The 25,062-nt window shown below is 38.6% G+C and overlaps 1 protein-coding gene across 3 annotated transcripts in view; it reads right to left on the reverse strand.

Annotated features, from left to right (window-relative positions):
• Positions 1–327: 327 nt before the first annotated feature.
• Positions 328–25,062, reverse strand: part of F5 (coagulation factor V) — a 96,445-nt gene continuing 71,710 nt past the window's right edge. For all 3 annotated transcript variants that reach the window (XM_044001848.1, XM_044001850.1, XM_044001849.1), the window contains 9 exons: positions 24,862–25,041; positions 22,323–22,439; positions 20,412–20,483; positions 17,983–18,086; positions 16,719–16,871; positions 14,559–14,703; positions 10,841–10,992; positions 2,905–3,087; positions 328–1,205 (listed from right to left, as the gene is read on the reverse strand). In XM_044001848.1, coding sequence (XP_043857783.1) covers positions 1,059–1,205; positions 2,905–3,087; positions 10,841–10,992; positions 14,559–14,703; positions 16,719–16,871; positions 17,983–18,086; positions 20,412–20,483; positions 22,323–22,439; positions 24,862–25,041 — 1,253 coding nt within the window. In that variant the 3' untranslated portion in view covers positions 328–1,058. The remainder of the gene's footprint in view (positions 1,206–2,904; positions 3,088–10,840; positions 10,993–14,558; positions 14,704–16,718; positions 16,872–17,982; positions 18,087–20,411; positions 20,484–22,322; positions 22,440–24,861; positions 25,042–25,062) is intronic.

Genomic DNA, 25,062 nt, shown 5'->3' on the forward strand with positions numbered 1-25,062 from the left:
ACCTCAAATAGGTTCACAAAGAGTTGGATATGACTGAAAAACACTCAACAACAACAAATGGTTATCTCCATTGTAAGGAAAATGTTTCATAATTATAGAACTGTGTACCTTTTCTCTATATCTGGGTTATTTGTACTCCCTCCTAATTTTGACAAAAGGAACATAGCCAGGCATCCAACTGTTAAACAAGTATTACCACCAACACCCCACCCCCTCCTTATTACTCACCTCACCAGCTAACAATGTGAAACATCAGGTTGATATTTTAAAATCAGCATGATAAGTTACATCATGAAACATGATAACAAAGGAACCATTACTTCATAATTTGTTATTGCAAAACAGTAGTTTTTTTTATTGGTGACTTCACAGGGTTTAAAAGTCTTCAACCTGGGGGCAGCTAGGTGGCGCAGTAGATGGAGCACCGGCCCTGGAGTCAGGAGGACCTGAGTTCAAATCCGGCCTCAGACATTTAACACTTACTAGCTGTGTGACCCTGGGCAAGTCACTTAACCCCAATTGCCTCACACCAAAAAAATTTAAAACAAACAAACAAACAAAAAAGTCTTCACCCTAGAAATTGTTCATCTCATCTCTGACCAACTTTCCAAATGCTTCAGGTTCATGACTGAAAATCACTTTCCTGGAAACATGAGTAGAACACATTAACACTATTAATAGCCTATGCTAATAAGGACATCTGGGCTAAAAATCACCCACATTTGAGTGTTCTAGAGAAACAATCAAGATTCCATTTGTGATTAACAATGATTTAATTCAGCTGGGTACTAATAACCCTCGTTATTTTTCTATGTTAATGTAATCAATGCTGCCAAATCAGAGCTATCTTCTTATGTCATGGTGGGGAAAAATAAACTAGAAAAGTCTCACATATAAAACCTGTTTCTTCTAGGTAAGAGGGGGAAGAAAGCAACAGTAGAAACATTTTTTGAAGTCTGACATTTAGAAACAACTATAAAATAAATGACCAGTTCTAAAGCATTTGAGAACTCAAAGGGTATTTCTCTGCTTTTGAATGCATAATATCTACCCCAGCTCTAGTAAATATCACAGCCAAAGAGTTCCAATCGAAGAGTAATGCTTTGATTCCATGACTTGGGAATGATACGGATGAACCTAGAAAAGATGGGAGGGTTGAAAAAATTCTTGACCTGTCCTTTGGGATCAACATTTCCCACAAAAATCTGAAAATAAAGAACAAGAAAAGAATTAGTACTAGAAAGGCAGTCGGAAAAATGCACAGAGAAACTCCTTATGCCCTTTAATTTAGATGGGGTGTTTGGAGCACTTCCTGACCTCCTCCTTGTAGGCTAAGATGCTTTTGTGACCACATCCTAGATTTTGCCTGGGCGTGTGAGTTTCTAGGTTGAGATAGAAGATCAAGGAAGTTAATAAAGAGAAAGGATGGGTAGTTAGAGCATTAGCAAAAACATTTCTCCAGTTATGAAATGCTCATTTGTATTGTTTGTTTGAAAGAATGTGATTCTATATGAGATTAATGCAATGCTGGGCCTGGGGTTGGAAGACCTGGGTGCAGGCCATATCTCTGCTGCTTACTAGCTATGTAATCTTGCACAAGTGATTTAACCTCTTTGAGGTCCCTTTCCTCATCTGAAATGGAGGATACTAATAATTGTACTATCTGCTAGGTTTGTGGGGAAGAAGAAATGAGATCATGATGTAACTATAAATAGCTACAGGATTGTAGACCTAGCAGTATGCCTGGCACTTGGTAAACATCTAATAAATGAATAAATGAAGGGATGTCCTGTTTCCCCACCAGAGCTCCTTGGTGGCAGAGATTTCTTCGTACCCAACCTATTGCCTAACTCAGAGCAATGCTTTGTTGTTCTGTAAATGTTTGTTGCTGATGACGCTTATGTTTCTACTTCTGGGAATGGTGACCCCCCATTGCCGGCAGCAGCTAATTCAACCTTTGGGTAGGACCTCTAACACAAGGAATCGATTGATTGAGCTGTTCATGACACAAGAAGAAATTAGAGGTGTGGGTCAGCTTTGAGGAACTCTTTTTTCCCCACACCCTGCATCAGAAGGCCCTACTTGTTGCTCCAGAATCAATATGGCACAGAAGTTTATAATCAGTGCATGTAGAATTTAATTTAATAATAAAATCCTCAGAATAATTAGTGATAATAATAAGCTTAAATCCTAATACTTTTATTCAGCTACCAAATGCAGTTACTTTATTCACTTGTGCATGATTCTATGGAGCATTTTGTGTGTGTGTATGTATGTGTGTGTGTGTGTGTGTGTTTGTGTGTGTATGCATGCAAGCAGCAGAGTGATTTATCACAGGACCATTTTTTTTTTTTTAGTGAGGCAATTGGGGTTAAGTGACTTGCCCAGGGTCACACAGCCAGTAAGTGTTAAGTGTCTGAGGCCGGATTTGAACTCAGGTCCTCCTGACTCCAGGGCCGGTGCTCTATCCACTGCGCCACCTAGCTGCCCCGATCACAGGACCATTTTAATCTGATTTTCACTGTGATATGAAAAAAGAATGATTTTCTTGTAATAATGATAAAAAGATGTCTTTTAACACTATCCAAATAAAAATGGTCTTTACACATCGGTGCTGAACAATTAAAAGGCACTACCCTCAGTTCACAGGTGGACCAACCCCCAAGCATGGAAAGTGCCACTAACTAACTGTGTGACCTTGACCATGGGCAAACCACTAAACGTCTCAGTTGGCTTATGTTTAAAATGTAGAGGTTGGACTTCTAACTCTAAAATTCTGTTTCTAAACCAAGCCTGGAATTATAAGGCCAGGGAAGTGGTGTCAGGGGGACTCAGATGTCGCTATCCCAAGTATCTCTCTTAGGGACTGCATCTCCATCTCTTTGCTAAGACATCGTATCGTACCTTTTCCGTCATGGACGATTTGTCCTTATATGGTTTCCATTCTGTGCCGTGATCGCTGTAGAAGATAGCATAAGTCATCACGTACATTTCATTCGAGAAAGACTTGGCGCCTTGCGTTATGATCGCTGTTATTTTCTTGGTTTTGAGCAGGTCTATTTGCAGCCACTGTTTGTTGTTGTTTGACTAAGAAAGTTAAAAAGACGCTTTGATAAGATGGTTTGACAAGACGAGGGCTTTTAGATGTACAGTATTTACGGACGTGGATCCTAAAGGGAAAGATGAAAAGATGGGGGAGTCTTTGTGTGCTATTTCAGATGGGTCACGGATTCATAGAAGATTTTAGCACATACGGTTTCTGCCTTAAAATAACGGAAAGGCTGGCACAGGGAAGAGGGATTAGACATTCTCCTTCATCTCAGAAGAGAGAATGAAGATGCTGCAAGGAAAAAATTCCTTAATAATTGGTTCTCCAAAAGTTTCAAAACTGCCTCAGGAGGGTCCCTCCTCACTGAGGGTTTTGAAACCAAGATTGGCTGTCCACTTTTGGGGTGTTATAGAGGGGCATCTTGTACAGGTAGGCGATTGAATCGGATGGCCACTGAGACCCCTTCCTACTTTGTGATGCTGTGAGAAATAACATCCTTCCTTTTAGACAAGTTTGCCAGAAAGGTCTAGGTGTGATTTTGACACCCTGTGGAAGAGAAACAGGATGGTACCCTGCTTCAGGCAAATACTAGCCACCACCCTGAAATTCCTTGGGCCTTTGAACTTCTAAAGTTCCTTAACCTTGGGTGATTTCCCAGCAACTAATTTCTCTCTCCATTTCTGCTCCCAGGCTGCTGGGTGTTACTGGAGAAGCCAAGACATAATATTAATTTCATCCAATGTAAATTTATTGCATAAGCTCAGATGAACATTCACTGCTGCTCAGAAATTCTTTTAATCAGCTCTTACTGACACAAATAAGTGACACCATATCTTATCCCCAGTGGAAACTTTGGCAACCTTTCCCTATTCCCAACCTGCACACACTTGGAACAAATTGACATCCTCTGTTCTATTACTGAGTTCAAAGCCATGTGATCTGAATTCTTTCAACTCTGTTGTATCATAGGACTCTACAGCTGGAAGATACATTAGGGATCATTTAGTCTCACTCATTTTACAAATGAAGAAAATGAGACCCAGAAAGTTTAAGTGGATTACCAGTAGTAAAACACTCAGTAATGAACAGCCAGCATTCAAACCCAGCTCCTCTGACTTGAAATCCAGAGTTCTTTTTACTACACAACAGTTACCTCCACTTTCTTCCCCATAGTAAATCTCTTTGCCTTCATCTATCCTATCTTCTATTCTATCTCAAAACTCTACTCCTTACCAAAGCTGACCTATCCTACTATGCATATAAACCCTTAATTTGGCCTTATCTAGGGCCTTATCATTCATTCTTATTCTTTTATTTTTTTAGTAAGTCAATTGGGGTTAAGTGACTTGCCCAGGGTCACACAGCTAGCAAGTGTTAAGTGTCTGAGGCCGGATTTGAACTCAGGTACTCCTGACTCCAGGGCCGGTGCTCTATCCACTGCGCCACCTAGCTGCCCCCATTCTTATTTTTAATCTTTCTCCCTTTGTCTATGAACATTCTCAGGTCTATATGAAGAAACGAACAAAAAACCGTTCCACCAAACCCTTGTACTTAGAGTGATATGTTGGTAAATCTTTAACTACCAAGTCTGGAAAAAAAAATAGCCATGGCATGCTTTTACTTTTAATCTGCATTTTAAACATTTTTTCTATCAATTTTCTTAAGTCTAAGCAATTAACAAAACTATAAATCAAGCCCTGATTTGTAGCATTTGCTGATTTCTGAAGTGTAAATAAATGCTTATGCTGAAAATTTAATAACCAGCTCTCTGGAGCCAGCACCACCTGGTTTTAATCCACATCTACTCGAATCCCACATCTCTCTCCTTCTTTTCCAGATTTCTTCCAAGTTCCAATAATAACCTATACCAATTATTCTACTTCCTCACTACAACTCACTTTTCAAGGGTACTTACTGATACCCTTATAGTATGATTTCCATTTCCACTGTTCTATAAAACTACTCTATCCAGGTTCACCATTAACAAGCCTAATACAGTGGACTGTTTTCAGTATTCATCCTCCAAGTGCTGGACTTGGAGTCAGGAGAACTGGGTTTGAATCCTACCTCTGATAATATCTTAGCTCTGTGACTTTGGTCAAGTCATCTCAAATCTATCAACCTCTATTTTCTCATCTTTGAAAGGGAATTATAGGGGCAGCTAGGTAGGTGCAGTGGATAGAGCACTGGCCCTGGAGTCAGGAGTACCTGAGTTCAAATCCAGCCTCAGACACTTAACACTTACTAGCTGTGTGACCCTGGGCAAGTCACTTAATCCTAGTTGCCTCACTAAAAAAAAAAAAAAAAAAGAAAGAAAGGGAATAATAGCATAAAAGAATGAAATAAAATAATAGAACCTACCTCACAGGGTTATTGGGAGGATTAAATGGAATAATATGTGTAAAGTGCTTTATAAACCTATTTATTATTAACTACAGAGGTGCTGTTCCATAAATCTTTGTTCAGTTTTAAATCAATAATTATTTATTAAGGACTATGCTAAGTGCTGGGGATTACAAAAAAAAAAAAAAGACAAAAGCCATCCCTGCCCTAAAGGAATTTATAATGAATAGAGGAGCTTACAATTTAATCAGACTACTTAAGCTTGAGTTTTGTTTTACTTAAAACAAACTTAAAAGTAAGTCTTGAGTATGTGTTTTTGAAGGGCCAGTTGTTCAATTGTTTAGGTCAGTTGTCTAAGCTGCTTAACTAATTAAGTAGCTTAAAATCAACCCGGACTTTTGGGACACCCTGTATTATAATATCAACAATAACAACAATTTCTCTCTCTCTCCATCCCTCCCTTCCTCCTCTTTCTTTCCCTCTTTCCTCTCTCCCTCCTTCCCTTCCTTCCTTCCCTCCCTCCCTCCATTTTCTTTCTTGTTGACCACCCATAACTTCTTGAAACTTTTTTCTCTATTGATGCTTAGGACACGAAACTTTTCTGGCTCTGTCCCTACTTCTCTAACCATCGAAATCACTGAACACAGCACAGACTACAGAAGGTCAAATAGGGAAGGGTTTTAAGAGATCACTTTATCCAACATTTTAGATGGGGTCATTTAACCCTATAGAGGCAAAGTGATTGGTCTAAAGTCATAAAGCAAATAGGTGGCTGAAAGTGGACTTCAGCCTGGGTATTCTGATTCCATATCCAATGTGTGCTTCCTTATGCCATGTTTCCTCCCTTTCATTGTTTCTTTCTTCTCCCCATTTAATGTAGGTTTTTCCTAAGATTCTGTCTTGTCCCTGGTATTCCTTTTGTGTATACTTGTCTGTCTGTATGTAGTTGACTCCTCCTCTCCCCTCTGAGAGACTATAAGCTCCTTGAAGGCAGGATTGTTTCATTTTTGTCTTTTTATCCTCAGTGCCTGGCCCATAGGATGCACTGAATGAATGCTTGTTGACTAATTATTATATAAATTAAGGAGCCATCTGCATCAAGATAGCAGCTGAACTTATGGAAAATGATGTGGTCACTGAGGGAGGAAAAGTAGAGAGAGGAGGAAAAGGAGCCTGGATAGAATCCTGGGCATACCTGTGGATGTATACAGTGAATGGTGCATAGACACTGAGAAGGCTCAGCCCGACAGGTAAGAAAAGAACCAGGAAAAATGTGTGTCATGAAATCTCATGGAGGAAAGAGCCTCTTGGAGGAGGGAAATGGTCAACAATGTCAAACACTGTAGAGAGATAAAGCATAGAGACTGAGAGAGGAGAGGGGAAGCCATTGGATTTGGCAATTGAGAGCTGATTTCAGCTGAGTGATGGGCTAGAAGCCAAGTTGCCAGGAGTTGAGAGGTGAGTGGGAGGTACCGAGTTTCTTTTTTTCCTCACTCGTAAAATGAGGTCAGTTTACTGATTGATCTCTACAGATCTTTCCTATAATCCTGTGTCCCACGCATTCCCATCTCTGTTCTTTGACTCATGCCATTCATTGCCTGGCTGAGAAACACCCTTTCCTTCCTTTCTTTCTATCACATACCTTCCTTGATTCTTCTCAATCAGAAACTAGATAGACAGAAACTAGATAGAATCCAATCAGAAATGTGATGGAAAGATAGAAGCTCTCTTTCCTGCCTCTGACCTCAAAGAACAATTGGTTTATACCTCTCATACACTTAGCATATTCTATTTTTATACTGAAGTTATATGTGTATATGTTTGTCTCCCTTATTAGGTTTATAAGTTCCTTAGAAGCAGGGGCTGGGTTTTATTCTTCTTTGTATTCAACAGTGTTTTGTGCATTTTAAGGGAGGGTATGGTCTTCAGAGCTCTGGACTTGGAGTCAGGAAGACCAGAGTCCAAATCTAGCCTCAAATACTTACATGCTGTGTTATCCTTGGCAGGTCATTTAACTTCTAGCTACCTCAATTTGCTCAAATGTAAAATGAGAATAATAATAGCATTTATATCACTGAGTTGTTATGAGGATCAAATGAGGTAATATTTGTAAAGTATTTAACACAAGGACTGGCTTATAGTAAATAATAAATGTTGTTTTTTTTTATCCTTTCTACTTGTGATTATATATAGGTATGGGATACTCTTGGGTGTGAAATCTCCTTCCACTGATGCAGACTGGAAACTAAATCTGCAATTGTATTCATATTAGGCAAGAGTCAACAATATTTGTTGAATTAAATATACCATAAAACAGAACCATAAGAACGGGATAGTCAGTCAACAAGCATTTATTAAGTACCTCATATGTGTAATAGATGGATGGATAGATAAATAGAACATTTATTTACTGTTTACTATGTGACTGGCAATTTGCTAAACCCTGGAAATGTATATACAAACAATGTTATATCTCTAACCACTGAATAGTGATGAGTGAGTTTTGTATCCTTTGGGGTGGAATTTCACCCCCCCCCCAATTTTTTTAAACCCCTTCCTTACTGTTTTGTTCTCATGCTAATAAAATAGGACCTTTGTCAAAATGACAGCAGCTCACAAAGTTTCCATCAACTTAGCTTCAAGAGGTGTGTGTGTGTGTGTGTGTGTATGTGTGAGAGAGAGAGAGAGAGAGAGAGAGAGAGGGTGATTTTCCCCCCCTAAAAGTCCTCTATGGATGAAAGAGCAGGGTGAGGCTGGCTGGCTATGGGAATGGCCCTGGGGTGACAGACAGAGCTTCCTCTGTAGTGCTACCACTAAGAAGGAAAAGTTCAACGTTTCCCCGGTCATATACAACACATTATTGTGTTGTCCTGCTTTGATAAGGATTCTGACAACAGCATCACCTAGCAACTGGGAGAGAGTTCAGTCTTTCACTATCTGTGGCTCAATCAGAGATGCTTCAGGTAAAGATGACCTCACTCCAGATTCAGCCTTATTTAGATGATGGATGAGGGAGGATTAAAAGGGGGGCAGATGAAACTCGGTGAGTGACAGGGTTATTGGAACAGAATCTTTGGGAGATTCTGCCAGTCCTGTGAATTCATCTAAATGTATTTAGAGCAATGATTCACCACCTTTTAGAGTTGCAACACCACATTGTTATTTCTTTGACATAACCATTCCAACCCTCTTCCCCTGTCTGGCTTTTGCTAGTAAAAGCATATACTCTATGGAATTAAAACATAAAGAAAATGAAAAATTTTGTTTGGGGAATTTAAAAAATTCACAACAATCTTTAAAATGGTCAGAGGTACTTTAAGTCCTCTAAAATCATGGCTTGATAACACTGACTTAGAAAATAGCAGCTATGGGATTTTGGTTGGGGAAAAAAATAGGTATAGCAGAGAAAAATAAGTTAGGAGGAGATGTGTGCCCATGTGCCTTTACCACTCTATGTCTTGCTTTGATTTGTAACCCATCTAATTAAGGAGTACAGGTATGAAGAGAGTTGGGAGAGTAATTTTTAAATCTGGGTACATAACTTCTATCTTCTCAAGTGGCTTTAGAAATTAAAAAATCAAAACGAATATGTCACTACTGTTGGTCTTATCACATAGGTCTGGACATCAGGTATACATTTTAGCTGGATTTGATGAGACAAGAAGAGTATTAAGTGGAAGATCCAGGAGTGAGTTTTTTGTTACTAGATAAATGATGTCACCTCTTTGGGCCTCAGTTTACTCATCTGTCAAATGGGGAGGGTGGATAAGATAATCTTGTAGGGTCCTTCCTACTATAGCATTCTATGTTCCTATAAACATTTTGGTCTAAATGTGACTTTCCTGGACCAATCTAGTTCTTCTTAGAACATCAGAATTCAGTGCAGAGAACTCCCTTAATTATATATTTTCTCACTTCATGAACATGGAATCTCTTTATGCCTTCCTTCCCTTGGGGAAAAACTCTGGGAATGCTGTATAGGGTTCAGAGATTAATGCTTCAGGCATCTTAAGCTCTTGTTGGTTAGGCTTGCCCGTTTTCTGTAAGGTTGTCTACCTACTTTTGACTGCTCAACTCTGTGGGTTAGAAAACAAACAAAATGTATCAAAGATAACCAGGTATGCACAAACCAATTGACCCAAATATATCTGATCAACCTCTTCTTTCATCAAATATACACGATTCCATTGGTGTGAGCACTTGCTCTGCTGATGGAGATTACAATTCCTCCAAGCCTTAGTAAATGGTTTCATGAGTTGTAATTAAGAAAAAAAAATTATCTGGTGTCCAACCCTCTTGGGATGGATCTTTCCTAATTTATCTAGACTGGGCTTAGACTGGTGATGATCTTGGATTTAAAAACTCTTCAGTTTGGTAGGACCTTCCCAAGCCCTAACCTCATTGGCACAGACTTCAAGAGCCAAAGGTCACTTCATTCCATGACAAGGCATCAGAAGAAGACTTTAATGGTGTGAAGGGCTCTCATCATTTGTCATAACTGTGTTCATTGAAAGGAAGCACTTAGACTACTGATTTCTAAGCCTGGTTTGAGAACACCAGTGATCACCCAGGATATCATGAAATTGAAACAACGCAAAATCAATTCAGAGATCCATAGATCTTGAGCTGGAAGAGACCTGAGAAGCCATCTAGTCCAGCCCTTTCATTTTACAAATGAGGAAATGGAGTCTCAGAGAAATTCACTGATTTGTCTAAGTAGTGCCAGGAGTCAAATTCAGGTTCCCATGACCTTAAATTCAGTGCTCTTTCCACTGTGCCATTCTACCTACATTTTAATTTTTAAAACAAACAGCATATGGCCCTTTTAAGATGAGTAAAATTATCAGATTCACTGAGTTATTTCATATAGGTTAATAAGTTATTAACATCAAGAATATTTATATAATATATTTATATATAATTAAATGTTATTAATAGTAATGTATTTTAATATATAATATATTTGTTTATGTGATATTATATATAATATATTAATAGTTAATAATAATAAGTTAATTCACGAAGGGGGATTACAACTCCCAAAAGTTTAGGAACCATAAAAGTTAAACTTCTCAGGCCCATGCAGGTCAGAAATGATTTCTCTCAAGTCCAAATTTAAGCACTATAGCTACCACATCCAAAAAAATTGCCTAGATTTAATTTAATTAATTAATTTTTTTTTTTGCAAGGCAGTGAGGGTTAAGTGATTTCTCCAGGGTCACACAGCTAGTAAGTGTCAAGTGTCTGAGGCCAGATTTGAATTCAGGTCCTCCTGAATCCAGGGCCAGTGCTTTATCCACTGTGCCACCTAGCTGCCCCTAGAATTTCAATAAGTATAAATAGGAAACGTGGTTCCTGGTAACAGAGTCTCTCTATCATGTTGACTAAAGGTTCTTTGTTTCAATCCATGAAAACTTAGAGATGACCATTACACTGTAGAGGTTTTACCTTGGCTTGCCAGGCATTCACACGGCCTTGAGCATTGAGACGGGCATAGAAGGGTGACCAGTAACCTCCCAACCAAGACTTTTTAATTGATGAAGCTGTAATCTGGTTATTTCCTATCTTTAGGCTTTCCATCCCCAGAGGTGTGGAACAACCTGTCAAGGGAAAATCAACATGTTTTAATTAGCAAACATTCATGGAGTTGTGCTATGTGAGAAACTTAAAAAGTCATAGAGTCTAGAATAGACCTTAGCTTTCAGGAGAGGTGCACATTTCTAATGTTTGGGAATTAACTGTGTTTTTAACCAAAATTACAGAGAAAGAGAAACTGTAGTTTCCTTTGAGGGAGATACCTTGTTCAGCTTTACCTTTTCTACTAGGAAAGTGACTTCTTCCCCCCTCTGTGGTAACAAGGTACATGAGAATTGAGATGGAAGAATTAATGGGTGAGGAACCCAATCACCCTTGCTATATAGAACTTTTTCCTCTTTAACATATTTTGCGTAGGTATGGACATACCTGGCACCATCCTGGGCTGCTCACTATCCCTCACCCCTCATATCCAATCAGTTCCCAAGTCCTGTCATTTCTACCTTTATCTAACATCTCTTCCTTCTCTGCTATGACCCAACCTGCAGCCCCTCATCACCTCACCCATAGAGTATGGCAAGAGCATGCTGTTGGTCTCCCTGACCCAGGTCTCTCCCTATTCCAGTCTACTTTCCATTCAGCTATCAAATTGATCTACCTAAAGCTGAGGTCTGACCGAGTCACTCCTCTCTCTCCATCTCCTTTTCAGTCAACTTTAGTGGTTCCCGGGGCAGCTAGGTGGTGCAGTGGATAGAGCACGGGCCCTGGATTCAGGAGGACCTGAGTTCAAATCCAACCTCAGACACGGAACACTTACTAGCTGTGTGACCCTGGGCAAGTCACTTAACCCCAATTGCCTCACCAAAAAAAAAACCCCAACACTTTAGTGGTTCCCTATTGCTTCCAGGGTCAAAGATAAAGTTGGTTCTTTTGCTTTTATAAAACCCATTGGACCCTGCAGTCCAATGACACTAGCCTTCATATTGTTCCTTGAACCACACCCTCCGTCTCACAATGCTGGGCATTTTTACTTGTCATCTCCATGCTTGGAACTCTCTCCGTCCTTATCTCCCCCACCTAGCTTCTATGGTTTCCTTTAAATTTCAGCTAAAATCCCATCTTTTGTAAGAAGTCTTTCAAGAAAGCTACATGTCACAGGGGATAAAGAGCTGGCCCTGGAGTCAGGAGGGCCTGAGTTCAAATTTGACGTCAGACATTTATTAGCTGTGTGACCCTGGGCAAGTCACTTAACCCCAATTATCTCCCCTCCCCCAAAAAGAATCCAGAAAAAACCAAATCCAAACCTTAGCTATGTGGATATATTCTAATCTATATAAGGAACTGAGTTGAATTCAGGGTTATAAGGTCCATGACCACCACTGCCATCATCACTATAATAAGAACAATAATAATAATAATAATAATAATAATAATAATAATAATAATAATAATAATAATAGACATTTACTTATCACTTTCAAGTTTACAAAATGTTTTGCAAATATTATCTCATTGGAGGTTCACAGTAATTCTGGGAGGTAGTTGTTACTATTCTTGATTTATGGAAAAAAGTCTCTAAAGTTTAAATGACTTGCTCCTGGTTGCATGGACAAAAAATGTCATATATTTTATCCACTGTAAGATGTTACAGTTAGGGTTACAGGGTGAGTCTGAATATTTAGGATTTGTAACTGGTTTCAGAACCCAGTTAGACAAAAAAAAAGACTATAAAAATTATCAACAAAACTAAAAGTTTGTTCCTTGAAAAGACTACCCAAATGTATAAATCTTTAGACAATGTGATTAAAAAGGAGAGGGCAGAAATTCAAATAGGTAAAGTACAAGGTGGAATCATAACAAAGCCAGAAAAAATAAAAAAAATTATGTTACATAATGTTACATGTTAACAAAACTGAGAAGACAAAGAAATAGAGGAATACTTTTAAAAATATAAAATGTTCAAATGAACGGAAGACCAAATAGAGATCTTAAGTAATCCAATTTTGTAAAGGAAACAGGACCAGCTATAAAGAAATTACAAAAAACAAAAACAAAAACAAAAAACCTCCTGGTCCTTATGGATTTACAGGGGACTTGTATCAAACTTTTTTGTGTGACTTGCCCAGGGTCACACAGCTAGTAAGTGTCAAGTGTCTGAGGCTGGATTTGAACTCAGGTTCTCCTGAATCAAGGGTTGGTGCTTTATCCACTGTGCCACCTAGCTGCCCCCTGTATCAAACTTTTAAGAACAATTAATACTACTCAAATTATTTAAAAATACTACTCAAATGATTCTCAAAAACTGAGAAAGAAATATTCTATCAAATTCCTTTTATGAGAGAAATATATCTATAATACTTAAACTAGGGAAAGATAAAGAAAATGATTAATATCATTAATTAATATCAATTCATAATTTTAAATAAAATCCTTTCAAAGAAATTATAGCAATTTATCAAAGGGATCATTCATTATGACTAACTTGGATCTATATAAGAATTATAAGGATGGTTAAACTCTAGGAAAGCAATCAACATGATCATATTTTAAAATGAAAACATATCAAACCTGAATGTTTATTATAGAAAAGTCATCATAAACAAATGTTGCTCTTATCTGAAATGGGCACAGTTTCAGGCATACTCCCTTTGGGACAAGTATGTGTTGACACTCTGAGTGATGGCAGGTGATGCTGTGGTTGGCAGACCCAGAGGAGGGACCAAGATCCCAGTGCACATGACATTCTTCCCTTTCATCTGAAGCCTACCATTCCCGGGCATGGTGATAGCTTAGGGGAAGACCAATACTCCCATACTTCAAGATTTCCATGTGAGATAGTGGACAGAATGCTTGTTGCAGATTTAAAGAACAGGGTTCATGTCCCATCCCTGAAGCTTACTATGTGTGTAATCATGGAAGAGTCACTTAATTTGTCTTAGCCTTAATTTCCTCATATGTAAAATGGGGATAATAGTACCTGAGGGACCTACATAGCCCATAGAATTATTGTGGGGCTCAAATGAGGCCCACATTTTTCAAAATAAAATAAACATTTAATTTATTTTATTATGCAGTTATTATAATATTTATATGTTCAATACTACAGCTATCATTTAATGTATCAATCATTTAATACAAACAAATATAAACATAATATAATGATGTTTTATTATATATTAAACATAGTTGTTTATATTATATAGTTAACATAATCATATATTTTATAAAATTAATGTAACTATTGTATTCAAACCTAATAAACCATATCTTATTGTATATTTAATAAAAATACTTAATTATAGATTTACTACTTAATATATTTGTTATAGAATAGCATGTTTTAATATGATAACATTTTATTTTATATTTAATATAACATTTATTATAACATTTTATCTCAAATAAAACATGAGATAAGTGCTTTGCAAACTTTAAGCATTATAGAAAATTTGCTCTTATTCCTCCTTCCTGTCTGCTGTACCCTCCTCCTCCTCCTTGTCACACAAAGTACTTGACACTGAAAACTGGCATAATCATCGTAAATCACCTAAAACTATCCATCAGTAATCTGCTCTACCAAACCTGCTTCTGTGCCTAGTGGAGGAAGAGCCAGTAAATCCTTATTCCTTACCTTGGACCTCACAGCCCAGCAATTCCAGACGGAGAGTTGGCCTATTGTAGGAATGGGTTGGGGAAATCCTAATGTATTTAGCCACAATGGGTGGGTCAAAGGAATTTTCTTTGATGGTGGAGGCATCTGAATTACCCTCAAAGTACTAGAAGGAAAAAGAGGGGACAAATCATTTAAAAAATATATTTCCTTTGTAGTCCTATATAATTTCATTTTAGGTATTTAAAAACATTATTCAGGCTAGGCTTCACCAGACTGCCCAAGAAGTCTATAAAAGAAAAAAAAGCTTATGAACATTGAGGCATGGCTCAGGGAATTATCTCCTCTCAGAAGTCTTTTATGAGCCTCTGCTTGTTAGCCCTCTCTTCCTCTTGACATCCTTTTGTAACATTTTTTTTAAAGCAGGCATAGTTCAGTTTATTCAGTGTTTATTAAAAAAAAAATCTTATGTGGTTGCTATAGCAGCTGCCTGCATCCTCTGGACAGACACCCGAGTGTGAGTCTTCACAAGATGGTTGGTGAATTCCTGATAGGGAGACTTTTATAATATTCATCCATTTCATTTAGATTGTCAAATTTATTGGCATACAGTAGAATAAGATAGCTCATAATTATTGCTTTAATTTCTACTTCATTGGTGGTGAATTCACCTCTTTCATTTTTGATACTGGTAATTTGGTTTTCTTCTTTTTTAAAAAAAAATCAAATTAAGCAAAGGTTTATCTATTTTATTGACTTTTTTCATAAAACCAGCTCTTAGTTTTATTGATGAATTCTATAGTTTTCTTACTTTCCATTTTATTAATCTCTCCTTTGATTTTCAGGATTTCTAATTTAGTATTTAATTTGGGATTTTTAATTTGTTCTTTTTCCAGCTTTTTTAGTTGCATGCCCACATTCTTTGTATATCTTTGTCTCTGTCCATGGTATATGTCCCCAACAGAATGCAGCTTTCTGCAAGACCAAGAGGAAATTCCTTTCTGCCTCCAGATAGCCCCAATAAGCAGCCAGGCACAGACTGGTCACATAAGCACTGTTGAAGTGAAGTCTGTTTCTAACACACAAGGGGATGTTTCCCACAAATGGGACATTAGCACAGTTCTACTTCTGTCTTGAAGACCTGACTTTGTTATTCCAGTGCGAAGACCACCAGTTCCTCTGAATAGTCTTTCTTTGTGGCCTAGTACCACAGAATGCCTGTGAAAAGAATTGACTAGAGGGCAAGGAAGAAGTCGATAAAGAGGTCCTCCAGATTTCTTGTCATTGGAACCAACATAAACCTCTCTGCATTTGAAAATGGAACAGGTTTAATGATGCCTGTGTTGAAGAGGTCATTTTGTGGGGGGAGGCCTGCAGCAGAAAATTTCATGCTTTTTCTTTTAATGAAATGTCAAAGAAAAACAGGTCAAGGACGTTTAAACATTGAAGCATGTTTGTTGACTATGCCATCTGTCTTCTTATTTAAAACCAATGGCCGTTCCAGCCTTTCCTTCTCTTGTTAATAGAAACAGAATAATTTTACCTGTTCCCTAGAGTATTATGATAACACTTTGCCCTCCTTCCATGGTATTCAAACCATAGAACGGAATTTTTAAAACATGAAAATTGGCTTAGCAAGGAGAATGAACACAAATTCCTTGAGGTCTTGGAACATGGTTCTATTTGGTTTAGTCCACTCTGTTGTCAAGTGTCTGCCATGGGGAAAACACAGGGTGATTAATGACCAGGCATGCAGTACAGAAAAGTGGCAGAGAACTGACCTGGTGTCTGGGAAGACAGGGCTTCATGTCCTGCTTCTGACACACACAGGATGTCTAACTTTAACCTCTCAGTGCTCTAGGAACTTGTGTAAGATTTTAACATGCTGACCCACATTGGTAGAGGGCATTTTATCACCTGAGAGTTCACTACATCAATGAAATCACAAGTTCGGTCACTATGTCATTTGGTAGAGTTTTCCATATTTGGGAGCTCTCCAGGATTGTGTTTTTAGTAGGTCATCCATAGCACCTACCGCTAAATAAACCATTTAGAGAAAGGGTAATAGCTTCTAACACCTCAAGAAGACTATTTCCCTCAGTTATCCAGAAACACACACGTGCACTTGCGCACACACACACACACACACACACACACACACACACACACACACACACACACCTGTCTTGAAGTGCTGTTCCCTTTGAAGTACTGCCACATTCTTTTGTTGGAACTGTAGGCAACACAGAACTGGGTGGTGTAGTAGGATGTGAAGTGCTGTTTGGCTCCCTGGGTCTGTATCCCAGTAAGAACAACTTCTCTTTCAAAGTCCACCTGTAATAGCAGCAGATGCATTAAATGGTCATTCTAGGGGCAGCGAGGTGGCACAGTGGATAGAGCACTGGCCCTGGAGTCAGGAGGACCTGAGTTCAAATCCGGCCTCAGACACTTAACGCTTACTAGCTATGTGACCCTGGGCAAGTCACTTAACCCCCATTGCATCAAATAAAAAATGATAAAAAAAAAATTAAATGGTCATCCTGGACTGCAAAGTACTTAATGCTTGCATTGTGATTAATAATAACAATAATAAATTCTTGCTCCAAAAATGCGTTCAGCTGGCTATCGCACACAAGCCTGGGTTTTCTTTAGGGGTCTCTTCCATTGAGCTAGATTGTAAGCCCCTTGCAGGCAGAGACCTTGTTAGATGCTTTCACTGTAGACCCCTTATGTTGTCTAGCACATCCAGTTCAAATATGTAGATAGAAATGGGTTACCATAGTAGATAGATTGCCATGTTTGGAGTCAGGAAGATTTGAGTATGAATCTCACCTTGGACACTTACTTAGCTCTGAACCCAGGGCAAGACACTTAACCATTAAGCTTCAGTTTCCTCATCTATAAAACGGGGATAATGATAGAATTTACTTCACAGGAACCACAGAATCATAGATTTATAGATAGGAGGAACATCATTGACTTGCCCAAGGTCACATAGGCAGTAAGTAGTAGAAACAGTGTCGAATGAGGCAATGAAGGTAAAGTATTCTGTAGATCTTAAAGAGCTATTTAAAGGTTACTTGTTACTCTCACATACTTACAGAGTTACTTGAAATTCAAAGGGATTAAGGGATCTGCCCAGGGTCTTATAGCTAAGTATCAAAGTCAGAATTTGAACCTTGATTTCTCTGACTCCAATTCCATCCCTCTATCTGCTATACCACACAGTCTATTACAGCGCTAAGACAAATAGTAGGTGCCCAAGAAATATTTGGTGATTGACTGTCCGATTGATTAAAACTAGCCCAACCTTACTTTGATATAGAGGCTTGATTTCCACTCAGAATATTAACAAGACTTTAACAGAATGATGAGGTATAGTTCAAACCAAAGGGGATACACTGTAGTTACAAAAAACAGACATTGTCAGGGTCCTCAGGCATACCTGGATCCAGGGTTCAGACTGAGGAGAATGTGCTCGTTTGTCTGTACTCCAAGCATTGTAAGATCCACCATTGTTTAACCTCGCTAATTTAGGTTTCCAATAACCTAGGTTTTAAGAAGGAAACAAGCAATTTAAGTTTGGGAAAAAAAAAGATCAGGAATCCAGGGATTCTCAATTTTAGTGGAAAATCACTTTTCCAGTGGAAAATCCTTTCCCCTCTTAGCTTTGTGTTACAAGAAGGAGACTAGTTGGGTATGGAGTTGAAATGGTAACCAAGCATTCTTGGCTAGCATTTGCTAAGCATTTACTATGAGCCAGTCACTGTGCTAAGCTTTGGGCTGACCAAGAAAGGCAAAAACTCCTTGAGCACCATCTTCTGTGTCCTTAAAAAATTCTTGTTGATGGATGAATTGACTTGATAATCTCAAGTTTTTGACACACAAATGATTTACCCACCCTTTCTTTCTTCTCTACTTCCCAAGTCCTCCCAGCATGCATTGGGAAATTTCTACCACCACCCTCCCTTAATTGTCAAACCTCCCATTTCTTATTCTTCCAATGTGATCGAGAACTAATAAGGGTAGACTGGAACTATCTCAGCAGAGTGAGGTGGTAAGTCAAAGCAGCTTCAATATCTGGGTGATTTCTGTGGTGGTTGTTTCTGAAGTTGTTTTTTGTGTATTTGGTAGGTATGTGTGTGTGTGATGTGTATGTGTATGTAGTGTGTGTGTGTATATATATATATGTATGTATGTATGTATGTATGTATGTATGTATGTATGTATATGGTGGGTGTGTGTATCCCCTTCTGAAGAAAAGAGGTTTTGTTTGTTTGTTAGGAGGTCAGCATGTGAGGGGAGGGAGAAGAACTATAAGGATGAGACTGAGTTGTCTTATCTGATTATTTGTGTTATATATGTGCACTGGAATATTTCGTCTAATTATTTTACTTGTACCTACTGGTGGCATGTGAAAGGAAAAAAAAATCCCTTGGATGTCTCTGTCATCAGAGCCATACATAGGGATTGTTGTTCCTAGAACAAGCACCCAAAATGTCACCCAGAGCACAGAAGACACCCCAGGGACATGAGAACTGGAGATATGAGCCCACAAGCACTGTGAGGTGGCTGCTAAGGAAAAAATTCAACCCTACCCATGAAATAGGCCCTTGGTTTATTTTAACTAACAATTACTGCTAATGAGGTAATAAGGTCAATTTTTTCCCTTCACACTTAGACTCTAAGAAATCTGATTGCTGGGGGTAGAGTAGCAGCTCTCAAAGCCATTATTATAATAAGATTTTTTGTTTTTTGTTTTTTGTTTTGTTTTGTTTTGTTTTGTTTTGTGGGGCAACGAGGGTTAAGTGACTTGCCCAGGGTCACACAGCTAGTGTCAAGTATCTGAGGCTGGATTTGAACTCAGGTCCTCCTGAATCCAAGGCCAGTGCTTTATCCACTGCGCCACCTAGCTGTCCCTATAATAAGATATTAAGGATATTGTATCTCTGGTTTAATATTCTATCAGTACATTATACCACCACCACCCCCAACCCCCACCCGTGCCCTGAGAATTATTCCAAACTGATCCTATATGGACAAGAACTCACTAGATTATTGACTGTAACTTCCCTGTCATTTGTATGTACTTGCACTTGAGGTAGGCTCTTATCTGAAACAAAGATCAGGGTCATTGGTTGGAACAAAGCAAATCCTTCCTTCTTGACTCTTTATAGGATTTAGAGCTCAAAGGGATCTTCTGGATCACTCATCCTAACCTGTTCCTTTGACAAAGAAAGTCAGTGTCTCAAGGAGGTGAAGTGTCCCAAACCCTACAACTACCGTTTGAAATTGGTCAAGGTTTGAAACCCAGAATTTCAATCCACATCCTCTGACTCCCTGGCTTGTTACTTCCCATTATGCAATGCTCCTTCCATGCAATTTGTATGAATTAAGATCGCCAGAGGTTATTTTAAGAGGCAGTGTGGCAGAATGCTAGTAGACTTGGGTTTGAATCCCAGCTCTGATACTTGCTAAGTGACCTTGTGCCCATCACTTAACCTCTGACCATCTGTTTCCTTATTTATAAAATGGGGGTAGCCGCATACCTATTTAACAGGGTTTCTGTGAGGAAGGTGCTTCGTAATTCATAAAAAGATAGAGGAATATAATGGTTATTACTATCTCACAGGATTGTGTTAAGGAAAATTGTAAATTGTAAAGTACCATATAAATGTGAGCTATTATCATCATTATAATAAATATAACTTTTCCTTCACATAAATAGAGCTTCAGAGCCCTAGTTCTATTTCTCCCTCACCCCCCTGCAAAAGTCTTCCGTGACTTGAGGTAAATTTCACAGAGACATGATCACAACCTGGATTCAACTTCCCAAGAGGAAACAATATTGCTGAGGTTGGTGTCCACACTCACCCAGAAACTCAGATGCACTTAGCTGGGAATCTGCTATAATGCCGCTGCTTAAGCCCATGGGCATCTTGCATTCTGTGGAGAAGAGGGGGAAACAATGTATAAGTGGTGATTTCTGGAGTCCTTGATAATTAAATGCTTCTGCTTGTCTCAGCTTTCAAATAGAAAGTCCTCTGGCCATTTAAAGCTCTTTAAAACCTGACTCTTTCTTCCCTTCTTAGCTTACTCCTTTCCACACACTCTCCAATCCAGCTGCAGTAAATAGGCCGACTCTTTGCCTTGTACTTACTGGCTGTCTTCCATTCCTGGAATGGTTTGCTCACTCACCTTTGCTTAGTTTTCCCAGCTTCCTTCAAAACTCAGCTTAAATCCCATCATCTGAAGGAAGCCTTTCCCAATTCCCCTAGCTGCTGATACTTTTTCTTTTAAAATTTCCTTACATCTTCTCTGTCTCTTTCTGTCTCTTTGTCTCTCTCCCCTCTCTTTCTCTCTTCCTCTTATCTCTCTCTCTGTATGTATATATCGTTTATGTACCTAGTTATTTACTTGTTTCTGCCATTAGAAAGTAAACTTCATGAGGGCAGGGCCTATTTTTTGTCTTTCTTTGAATCCTCAGTGCTTAGCACAATATATAGCACATAAGCTCCTTTTTTTTTTTTTTTTTTTTTTTTTTTGGTGAGGCAATTGGGGTTAAGTGACTTGCCTAGGGTCACACAGCTAGTAATTGTTAAGTGTCTGAGGCTGGATTTGAACTCAGGTTCTCCTGAATCCAGGTCTGGTGCTCTATCCACTGTGCTACCTAGCTGCCCCAATAAGCTCTTAATTAATAAATATTTGTTGACTGACTATAGTATTATCTTAAATACATTAAAACATGACAGGTGAAGTGAGATTATTACTCTTTTAAAAAATAATTTTAATTTATGGAATAATAAAAAGATGATTGCATATGAAATTGCAACTCTATTGTGTACAATCTGCCATTTCTTTTAAACATATAACAAAGTTATCGTGTAAATTTCTTTTTTTTTTAACTTTTTTCCCCTACCCTCCCCGCTCCCAATGCCCACCCTAGTCAATAGGAACAGTCCTGCACCAGAAGAAGGGCACTTGAAAGGCCAGTCTGGGGAAGTTTTTTGATTTAGTTCAATCTACTTCGATCTTAGAGCAACTACTCTCGCTTAAATAGGTTCATTATTCTGTTGGTGTCGAGGTTACCAAAACTCTTATCAGAAAGGAAACAACCAGAGTAATTATAGGCCTTATTACAGGCAGAATCAAAATGGATATAAATCTTTTCAGGGGGATACAAAGAGCATATGAAGATAATTTAGTCACCAATCACTATGAGGATGTATGGTTTAGAATAGTTGGGATGGGTTTATGCTCTTTTTCCTGGCTCCTGTGTGACCACTGCTTCTAATTTGTCAAACAGATGACCTTTCGGTTGTGTGGTCTATGCTTATGGAACAGAGTATAGCCAAATGACCCAGACATGAACCAGACCCACAACTGGTATCAATGGCTTCATGTTCTAATCCCTAGCTTCTTAAAGTGTAGATCAAGATCCCATAGGGTGTCACGTAACTGAATGTGGGGGTCACAAAAATTATGGCCACAGTAAAAGGTTATATATACCTATTTTATAGACCAGGAGTCACATAAAAATTTCTCAGGCAAAAGGGGATTGCCAGTGGAAAAAGTCTAAGAAGCCCTGATCTAATCAACTGAGCCATCACATACTCATTAATCTCCTGCAGGAAAGACTGGTGACTATTTCAAAGTCTTCTGGCCATGAGTACGAAGACTGCTTCACAGTAATATACTACTGATTCTCAGAATTTGTCTTTTCCCAAGAGTTTTGTGACTGATATTTTCATGCTGAATATATCATGCTATATACACACAGAGTACCTTTATCTATTATAAGGAATGGTGTTTGCATTCCTGCTATCTGATTTTCTCCCACTTCAGTGTCTAAGAGCCATAAGCCAGATCTTGATGCCTTCATTTCAAGAGTCTTAAATGAACCTAGAGTAGAGAGGAGGACAAAAGTTAAACACTCAAAGATATGTTTGCCTTTCTTTGTCTCCCTAGATCTCAGTGCTCTAACTGGCATATGAATTTAATAAATGTATGTTGACTGACTGAATACAACATTGGCCAGTAGTCATCAGTGGAGTTTGAGTCACTCATGCCCTTGTCTGCAGGCAGAAACAGAGAAGTGAAGGTCTAGAAAAATAGTGGGAAAACTAGGGAGGGGAATCTTTGGTTTTCCCTTTGGTATTTACCCATATCCATCCAATAAAAATGGAAAATACACCAAATGTTTTCAGGGTTTTTTTGTTGTTGTTCTGCCATTCACTTCTCTAAATATAGAAAAAATGATCACTTTACAAGCAAACCGAGTAATCTGTAATGCATCCTATGTTCTTAAACAAAATGACTTTAGATCAATGATGTTCCCAAATGAGCACTGCCCTCCTACTCTATCTTTGACCTGCACCCAGCACCATCACCAAAAAAGCAAGAAAGCAAGAAAGAAAGGAAGGAAGGAAGGAAGGAAGGAAGGAAGGAAGGAAGGAAGGAAGGAAAGAAGGAAGGAAGGAAGGAAGGAAGGAAGGAAGGAAGGAAAAAGAAAGAAAAGAAATCTTTTCCCTCCTCCCCCCATGGCTTTAACATTTTTCTAAATTTTACTTACATCTCTAGGCAAAACTATGCATGGCCCAATCTGGAAAATCTCAAGGGAGGATATTCCATAACTTTCCCAGTTTACTCATTGTTACTTCTCAGAGCTCATGATCAGGAACTCCTTCCTAAATCCCTCTTATCACAAAGTTCAGTTTCTTATCTTCTGTTCTTGATGGCTTTCTACTGGTTGCCATCCTATTCTTCATAACTACTCATGAAATCAGTCAAGCCTGTCTTTAGCCATCTTTTTTCCAGGAGAAATATATCTAGTCTAAGTTATTAGGTTGGAGATACAACCCCAGTCTCACATTTTAAGTCCAAGTAAAAATTCTGAAGATTTCTTGGTGTAGCATTATGGGACCCCCTTCCTCCATTCCACATACTCTTTCTTTCTGGGATGGCTCAATGACTCCAACCTACCTTCACCTAGGCTGGAGATTCAAGAGAAGCACCACAACCATTCAGTTATGATTCAATATCCTATCAAGATCCTAGGGGTAACCCTCTAAGGGGTAGAAAATAAACTCACACTCCTCACTACCACTGTATTTCTGAGTCCCTACTGAGTCACTATGACACTGTTAGCTCTTAAGCATAAGACATTTACTTAACAACAATGAATAATGAAAAGCATGAATAATTATAACACCACAATTATTTTATACAAAGCAAATGCAGCAATAATCAAAACATCACAGCCTACCAATAAATCTAGGTCACACTCTCATATCATATGGAGGATACTGGGACCACAATTATAGAAGCTGAGCAGGGGGGAGCATGAGTGAGGAAACTCACATACTTGTCCTTGATACCTTTGGACCCTTAAGGAACAACCTATTTAAGACTGTAGACTTGTATAAAGCAGGGACTGTATCTTTATAGTTCTTCCTATATAGAACCAAATATATGCACATATACATATATATATATACATGCACATACATATATGTGTGTATATATACATATATGTATATGTGTGTATTCTCTATCTTCTCTTCCTCCCTCCCTCTCTCTCTGTCTCTGTCTCTCTCTTGTCTCTCTCTTTCCCTCTATATTCTCTATATGACGGAGTAGATAGTACTCTGAACTTGGAGTCAGAAGTCCCTGGATTGGACTCTGCCTTGTCTACTTCCAGGTTGTGTGACCCTGGGCCAATCCATTAATCTCACCTCACCAGTTTTATTCCAATTTCCTCATCTGCATAATAGGTAAAATAAAATATCACCATATATCCTAAAGTTGTCAACTTCAAATAAGGTGAGGTAGTAAAGCACTCTGCAAACTTTTAAGTGTGATGTAAATGTTGTCAATTGGACATATCTTTTTTTTTTTCCTGGTTGTCATCTTTAATTGTTGGGTCCTACAGAATGGTTTAGAATGACTTCATAGTTACTTCCTGGTTCAAGATTCTGTGAACTGACATTTGGGCACTGACATTTAGGTAGTTGAGGAGAGTTACAGGTGCGAAGAAAGATATTTCTTGATGGCTTTGCAAGGGTTTTCTCTTCAGTGGCCAGAGGCAACATGATGTGGTAGAAAGTATTTGGCACTTGGGAGACCTGGGTTCTAATCCTGTGTGACTATCTATGGGTGAGTCATTTGACCTCTATAGTGCTTTGGCTCTGTGTGTGTGTGTGTGTGTGTGTGTAAATAAAATAAGATGAATAACACCTGTACTTCCAAGGTTGCTGTGAAGATCACATGAAATGATGAATGTAAAATGTTAAGCATTATATCAACTTCAGTTATTATCTTTTACCAGGAAGCAGGGGGCAGGCCCCCAAACGGTGTAGCTGGGTCCCATTTTCCAGCAAGGTCTGGCCATGAAAGTGAACCACATGGATGTCTTGGGAACCACCCATGTTCAGCAAGTGCCATCTCACATTTTCCTTTTCATACATCCTTAGTCCTGGCAAATTGTAGATGTGACCATTGATGGCTGAAAGGATAAAGGGTTACA

This window comes from Dromiciops gliroides, chromosome 4 (genome assembly GCF_019393635.1).
Source record: "Dromiciops gliroides isolate mDroGli1 chromosome 4, mDroGli1.pri, whole genome shotgun sequence".
NCBI classification, from domain to species: domain Eukaryota; kingdom Metazoa; phylum Chordata; class Mammalia; order Microbiotheria; family Microbiotheriidae; genus Dromiciops; species Dromiciops gliroides.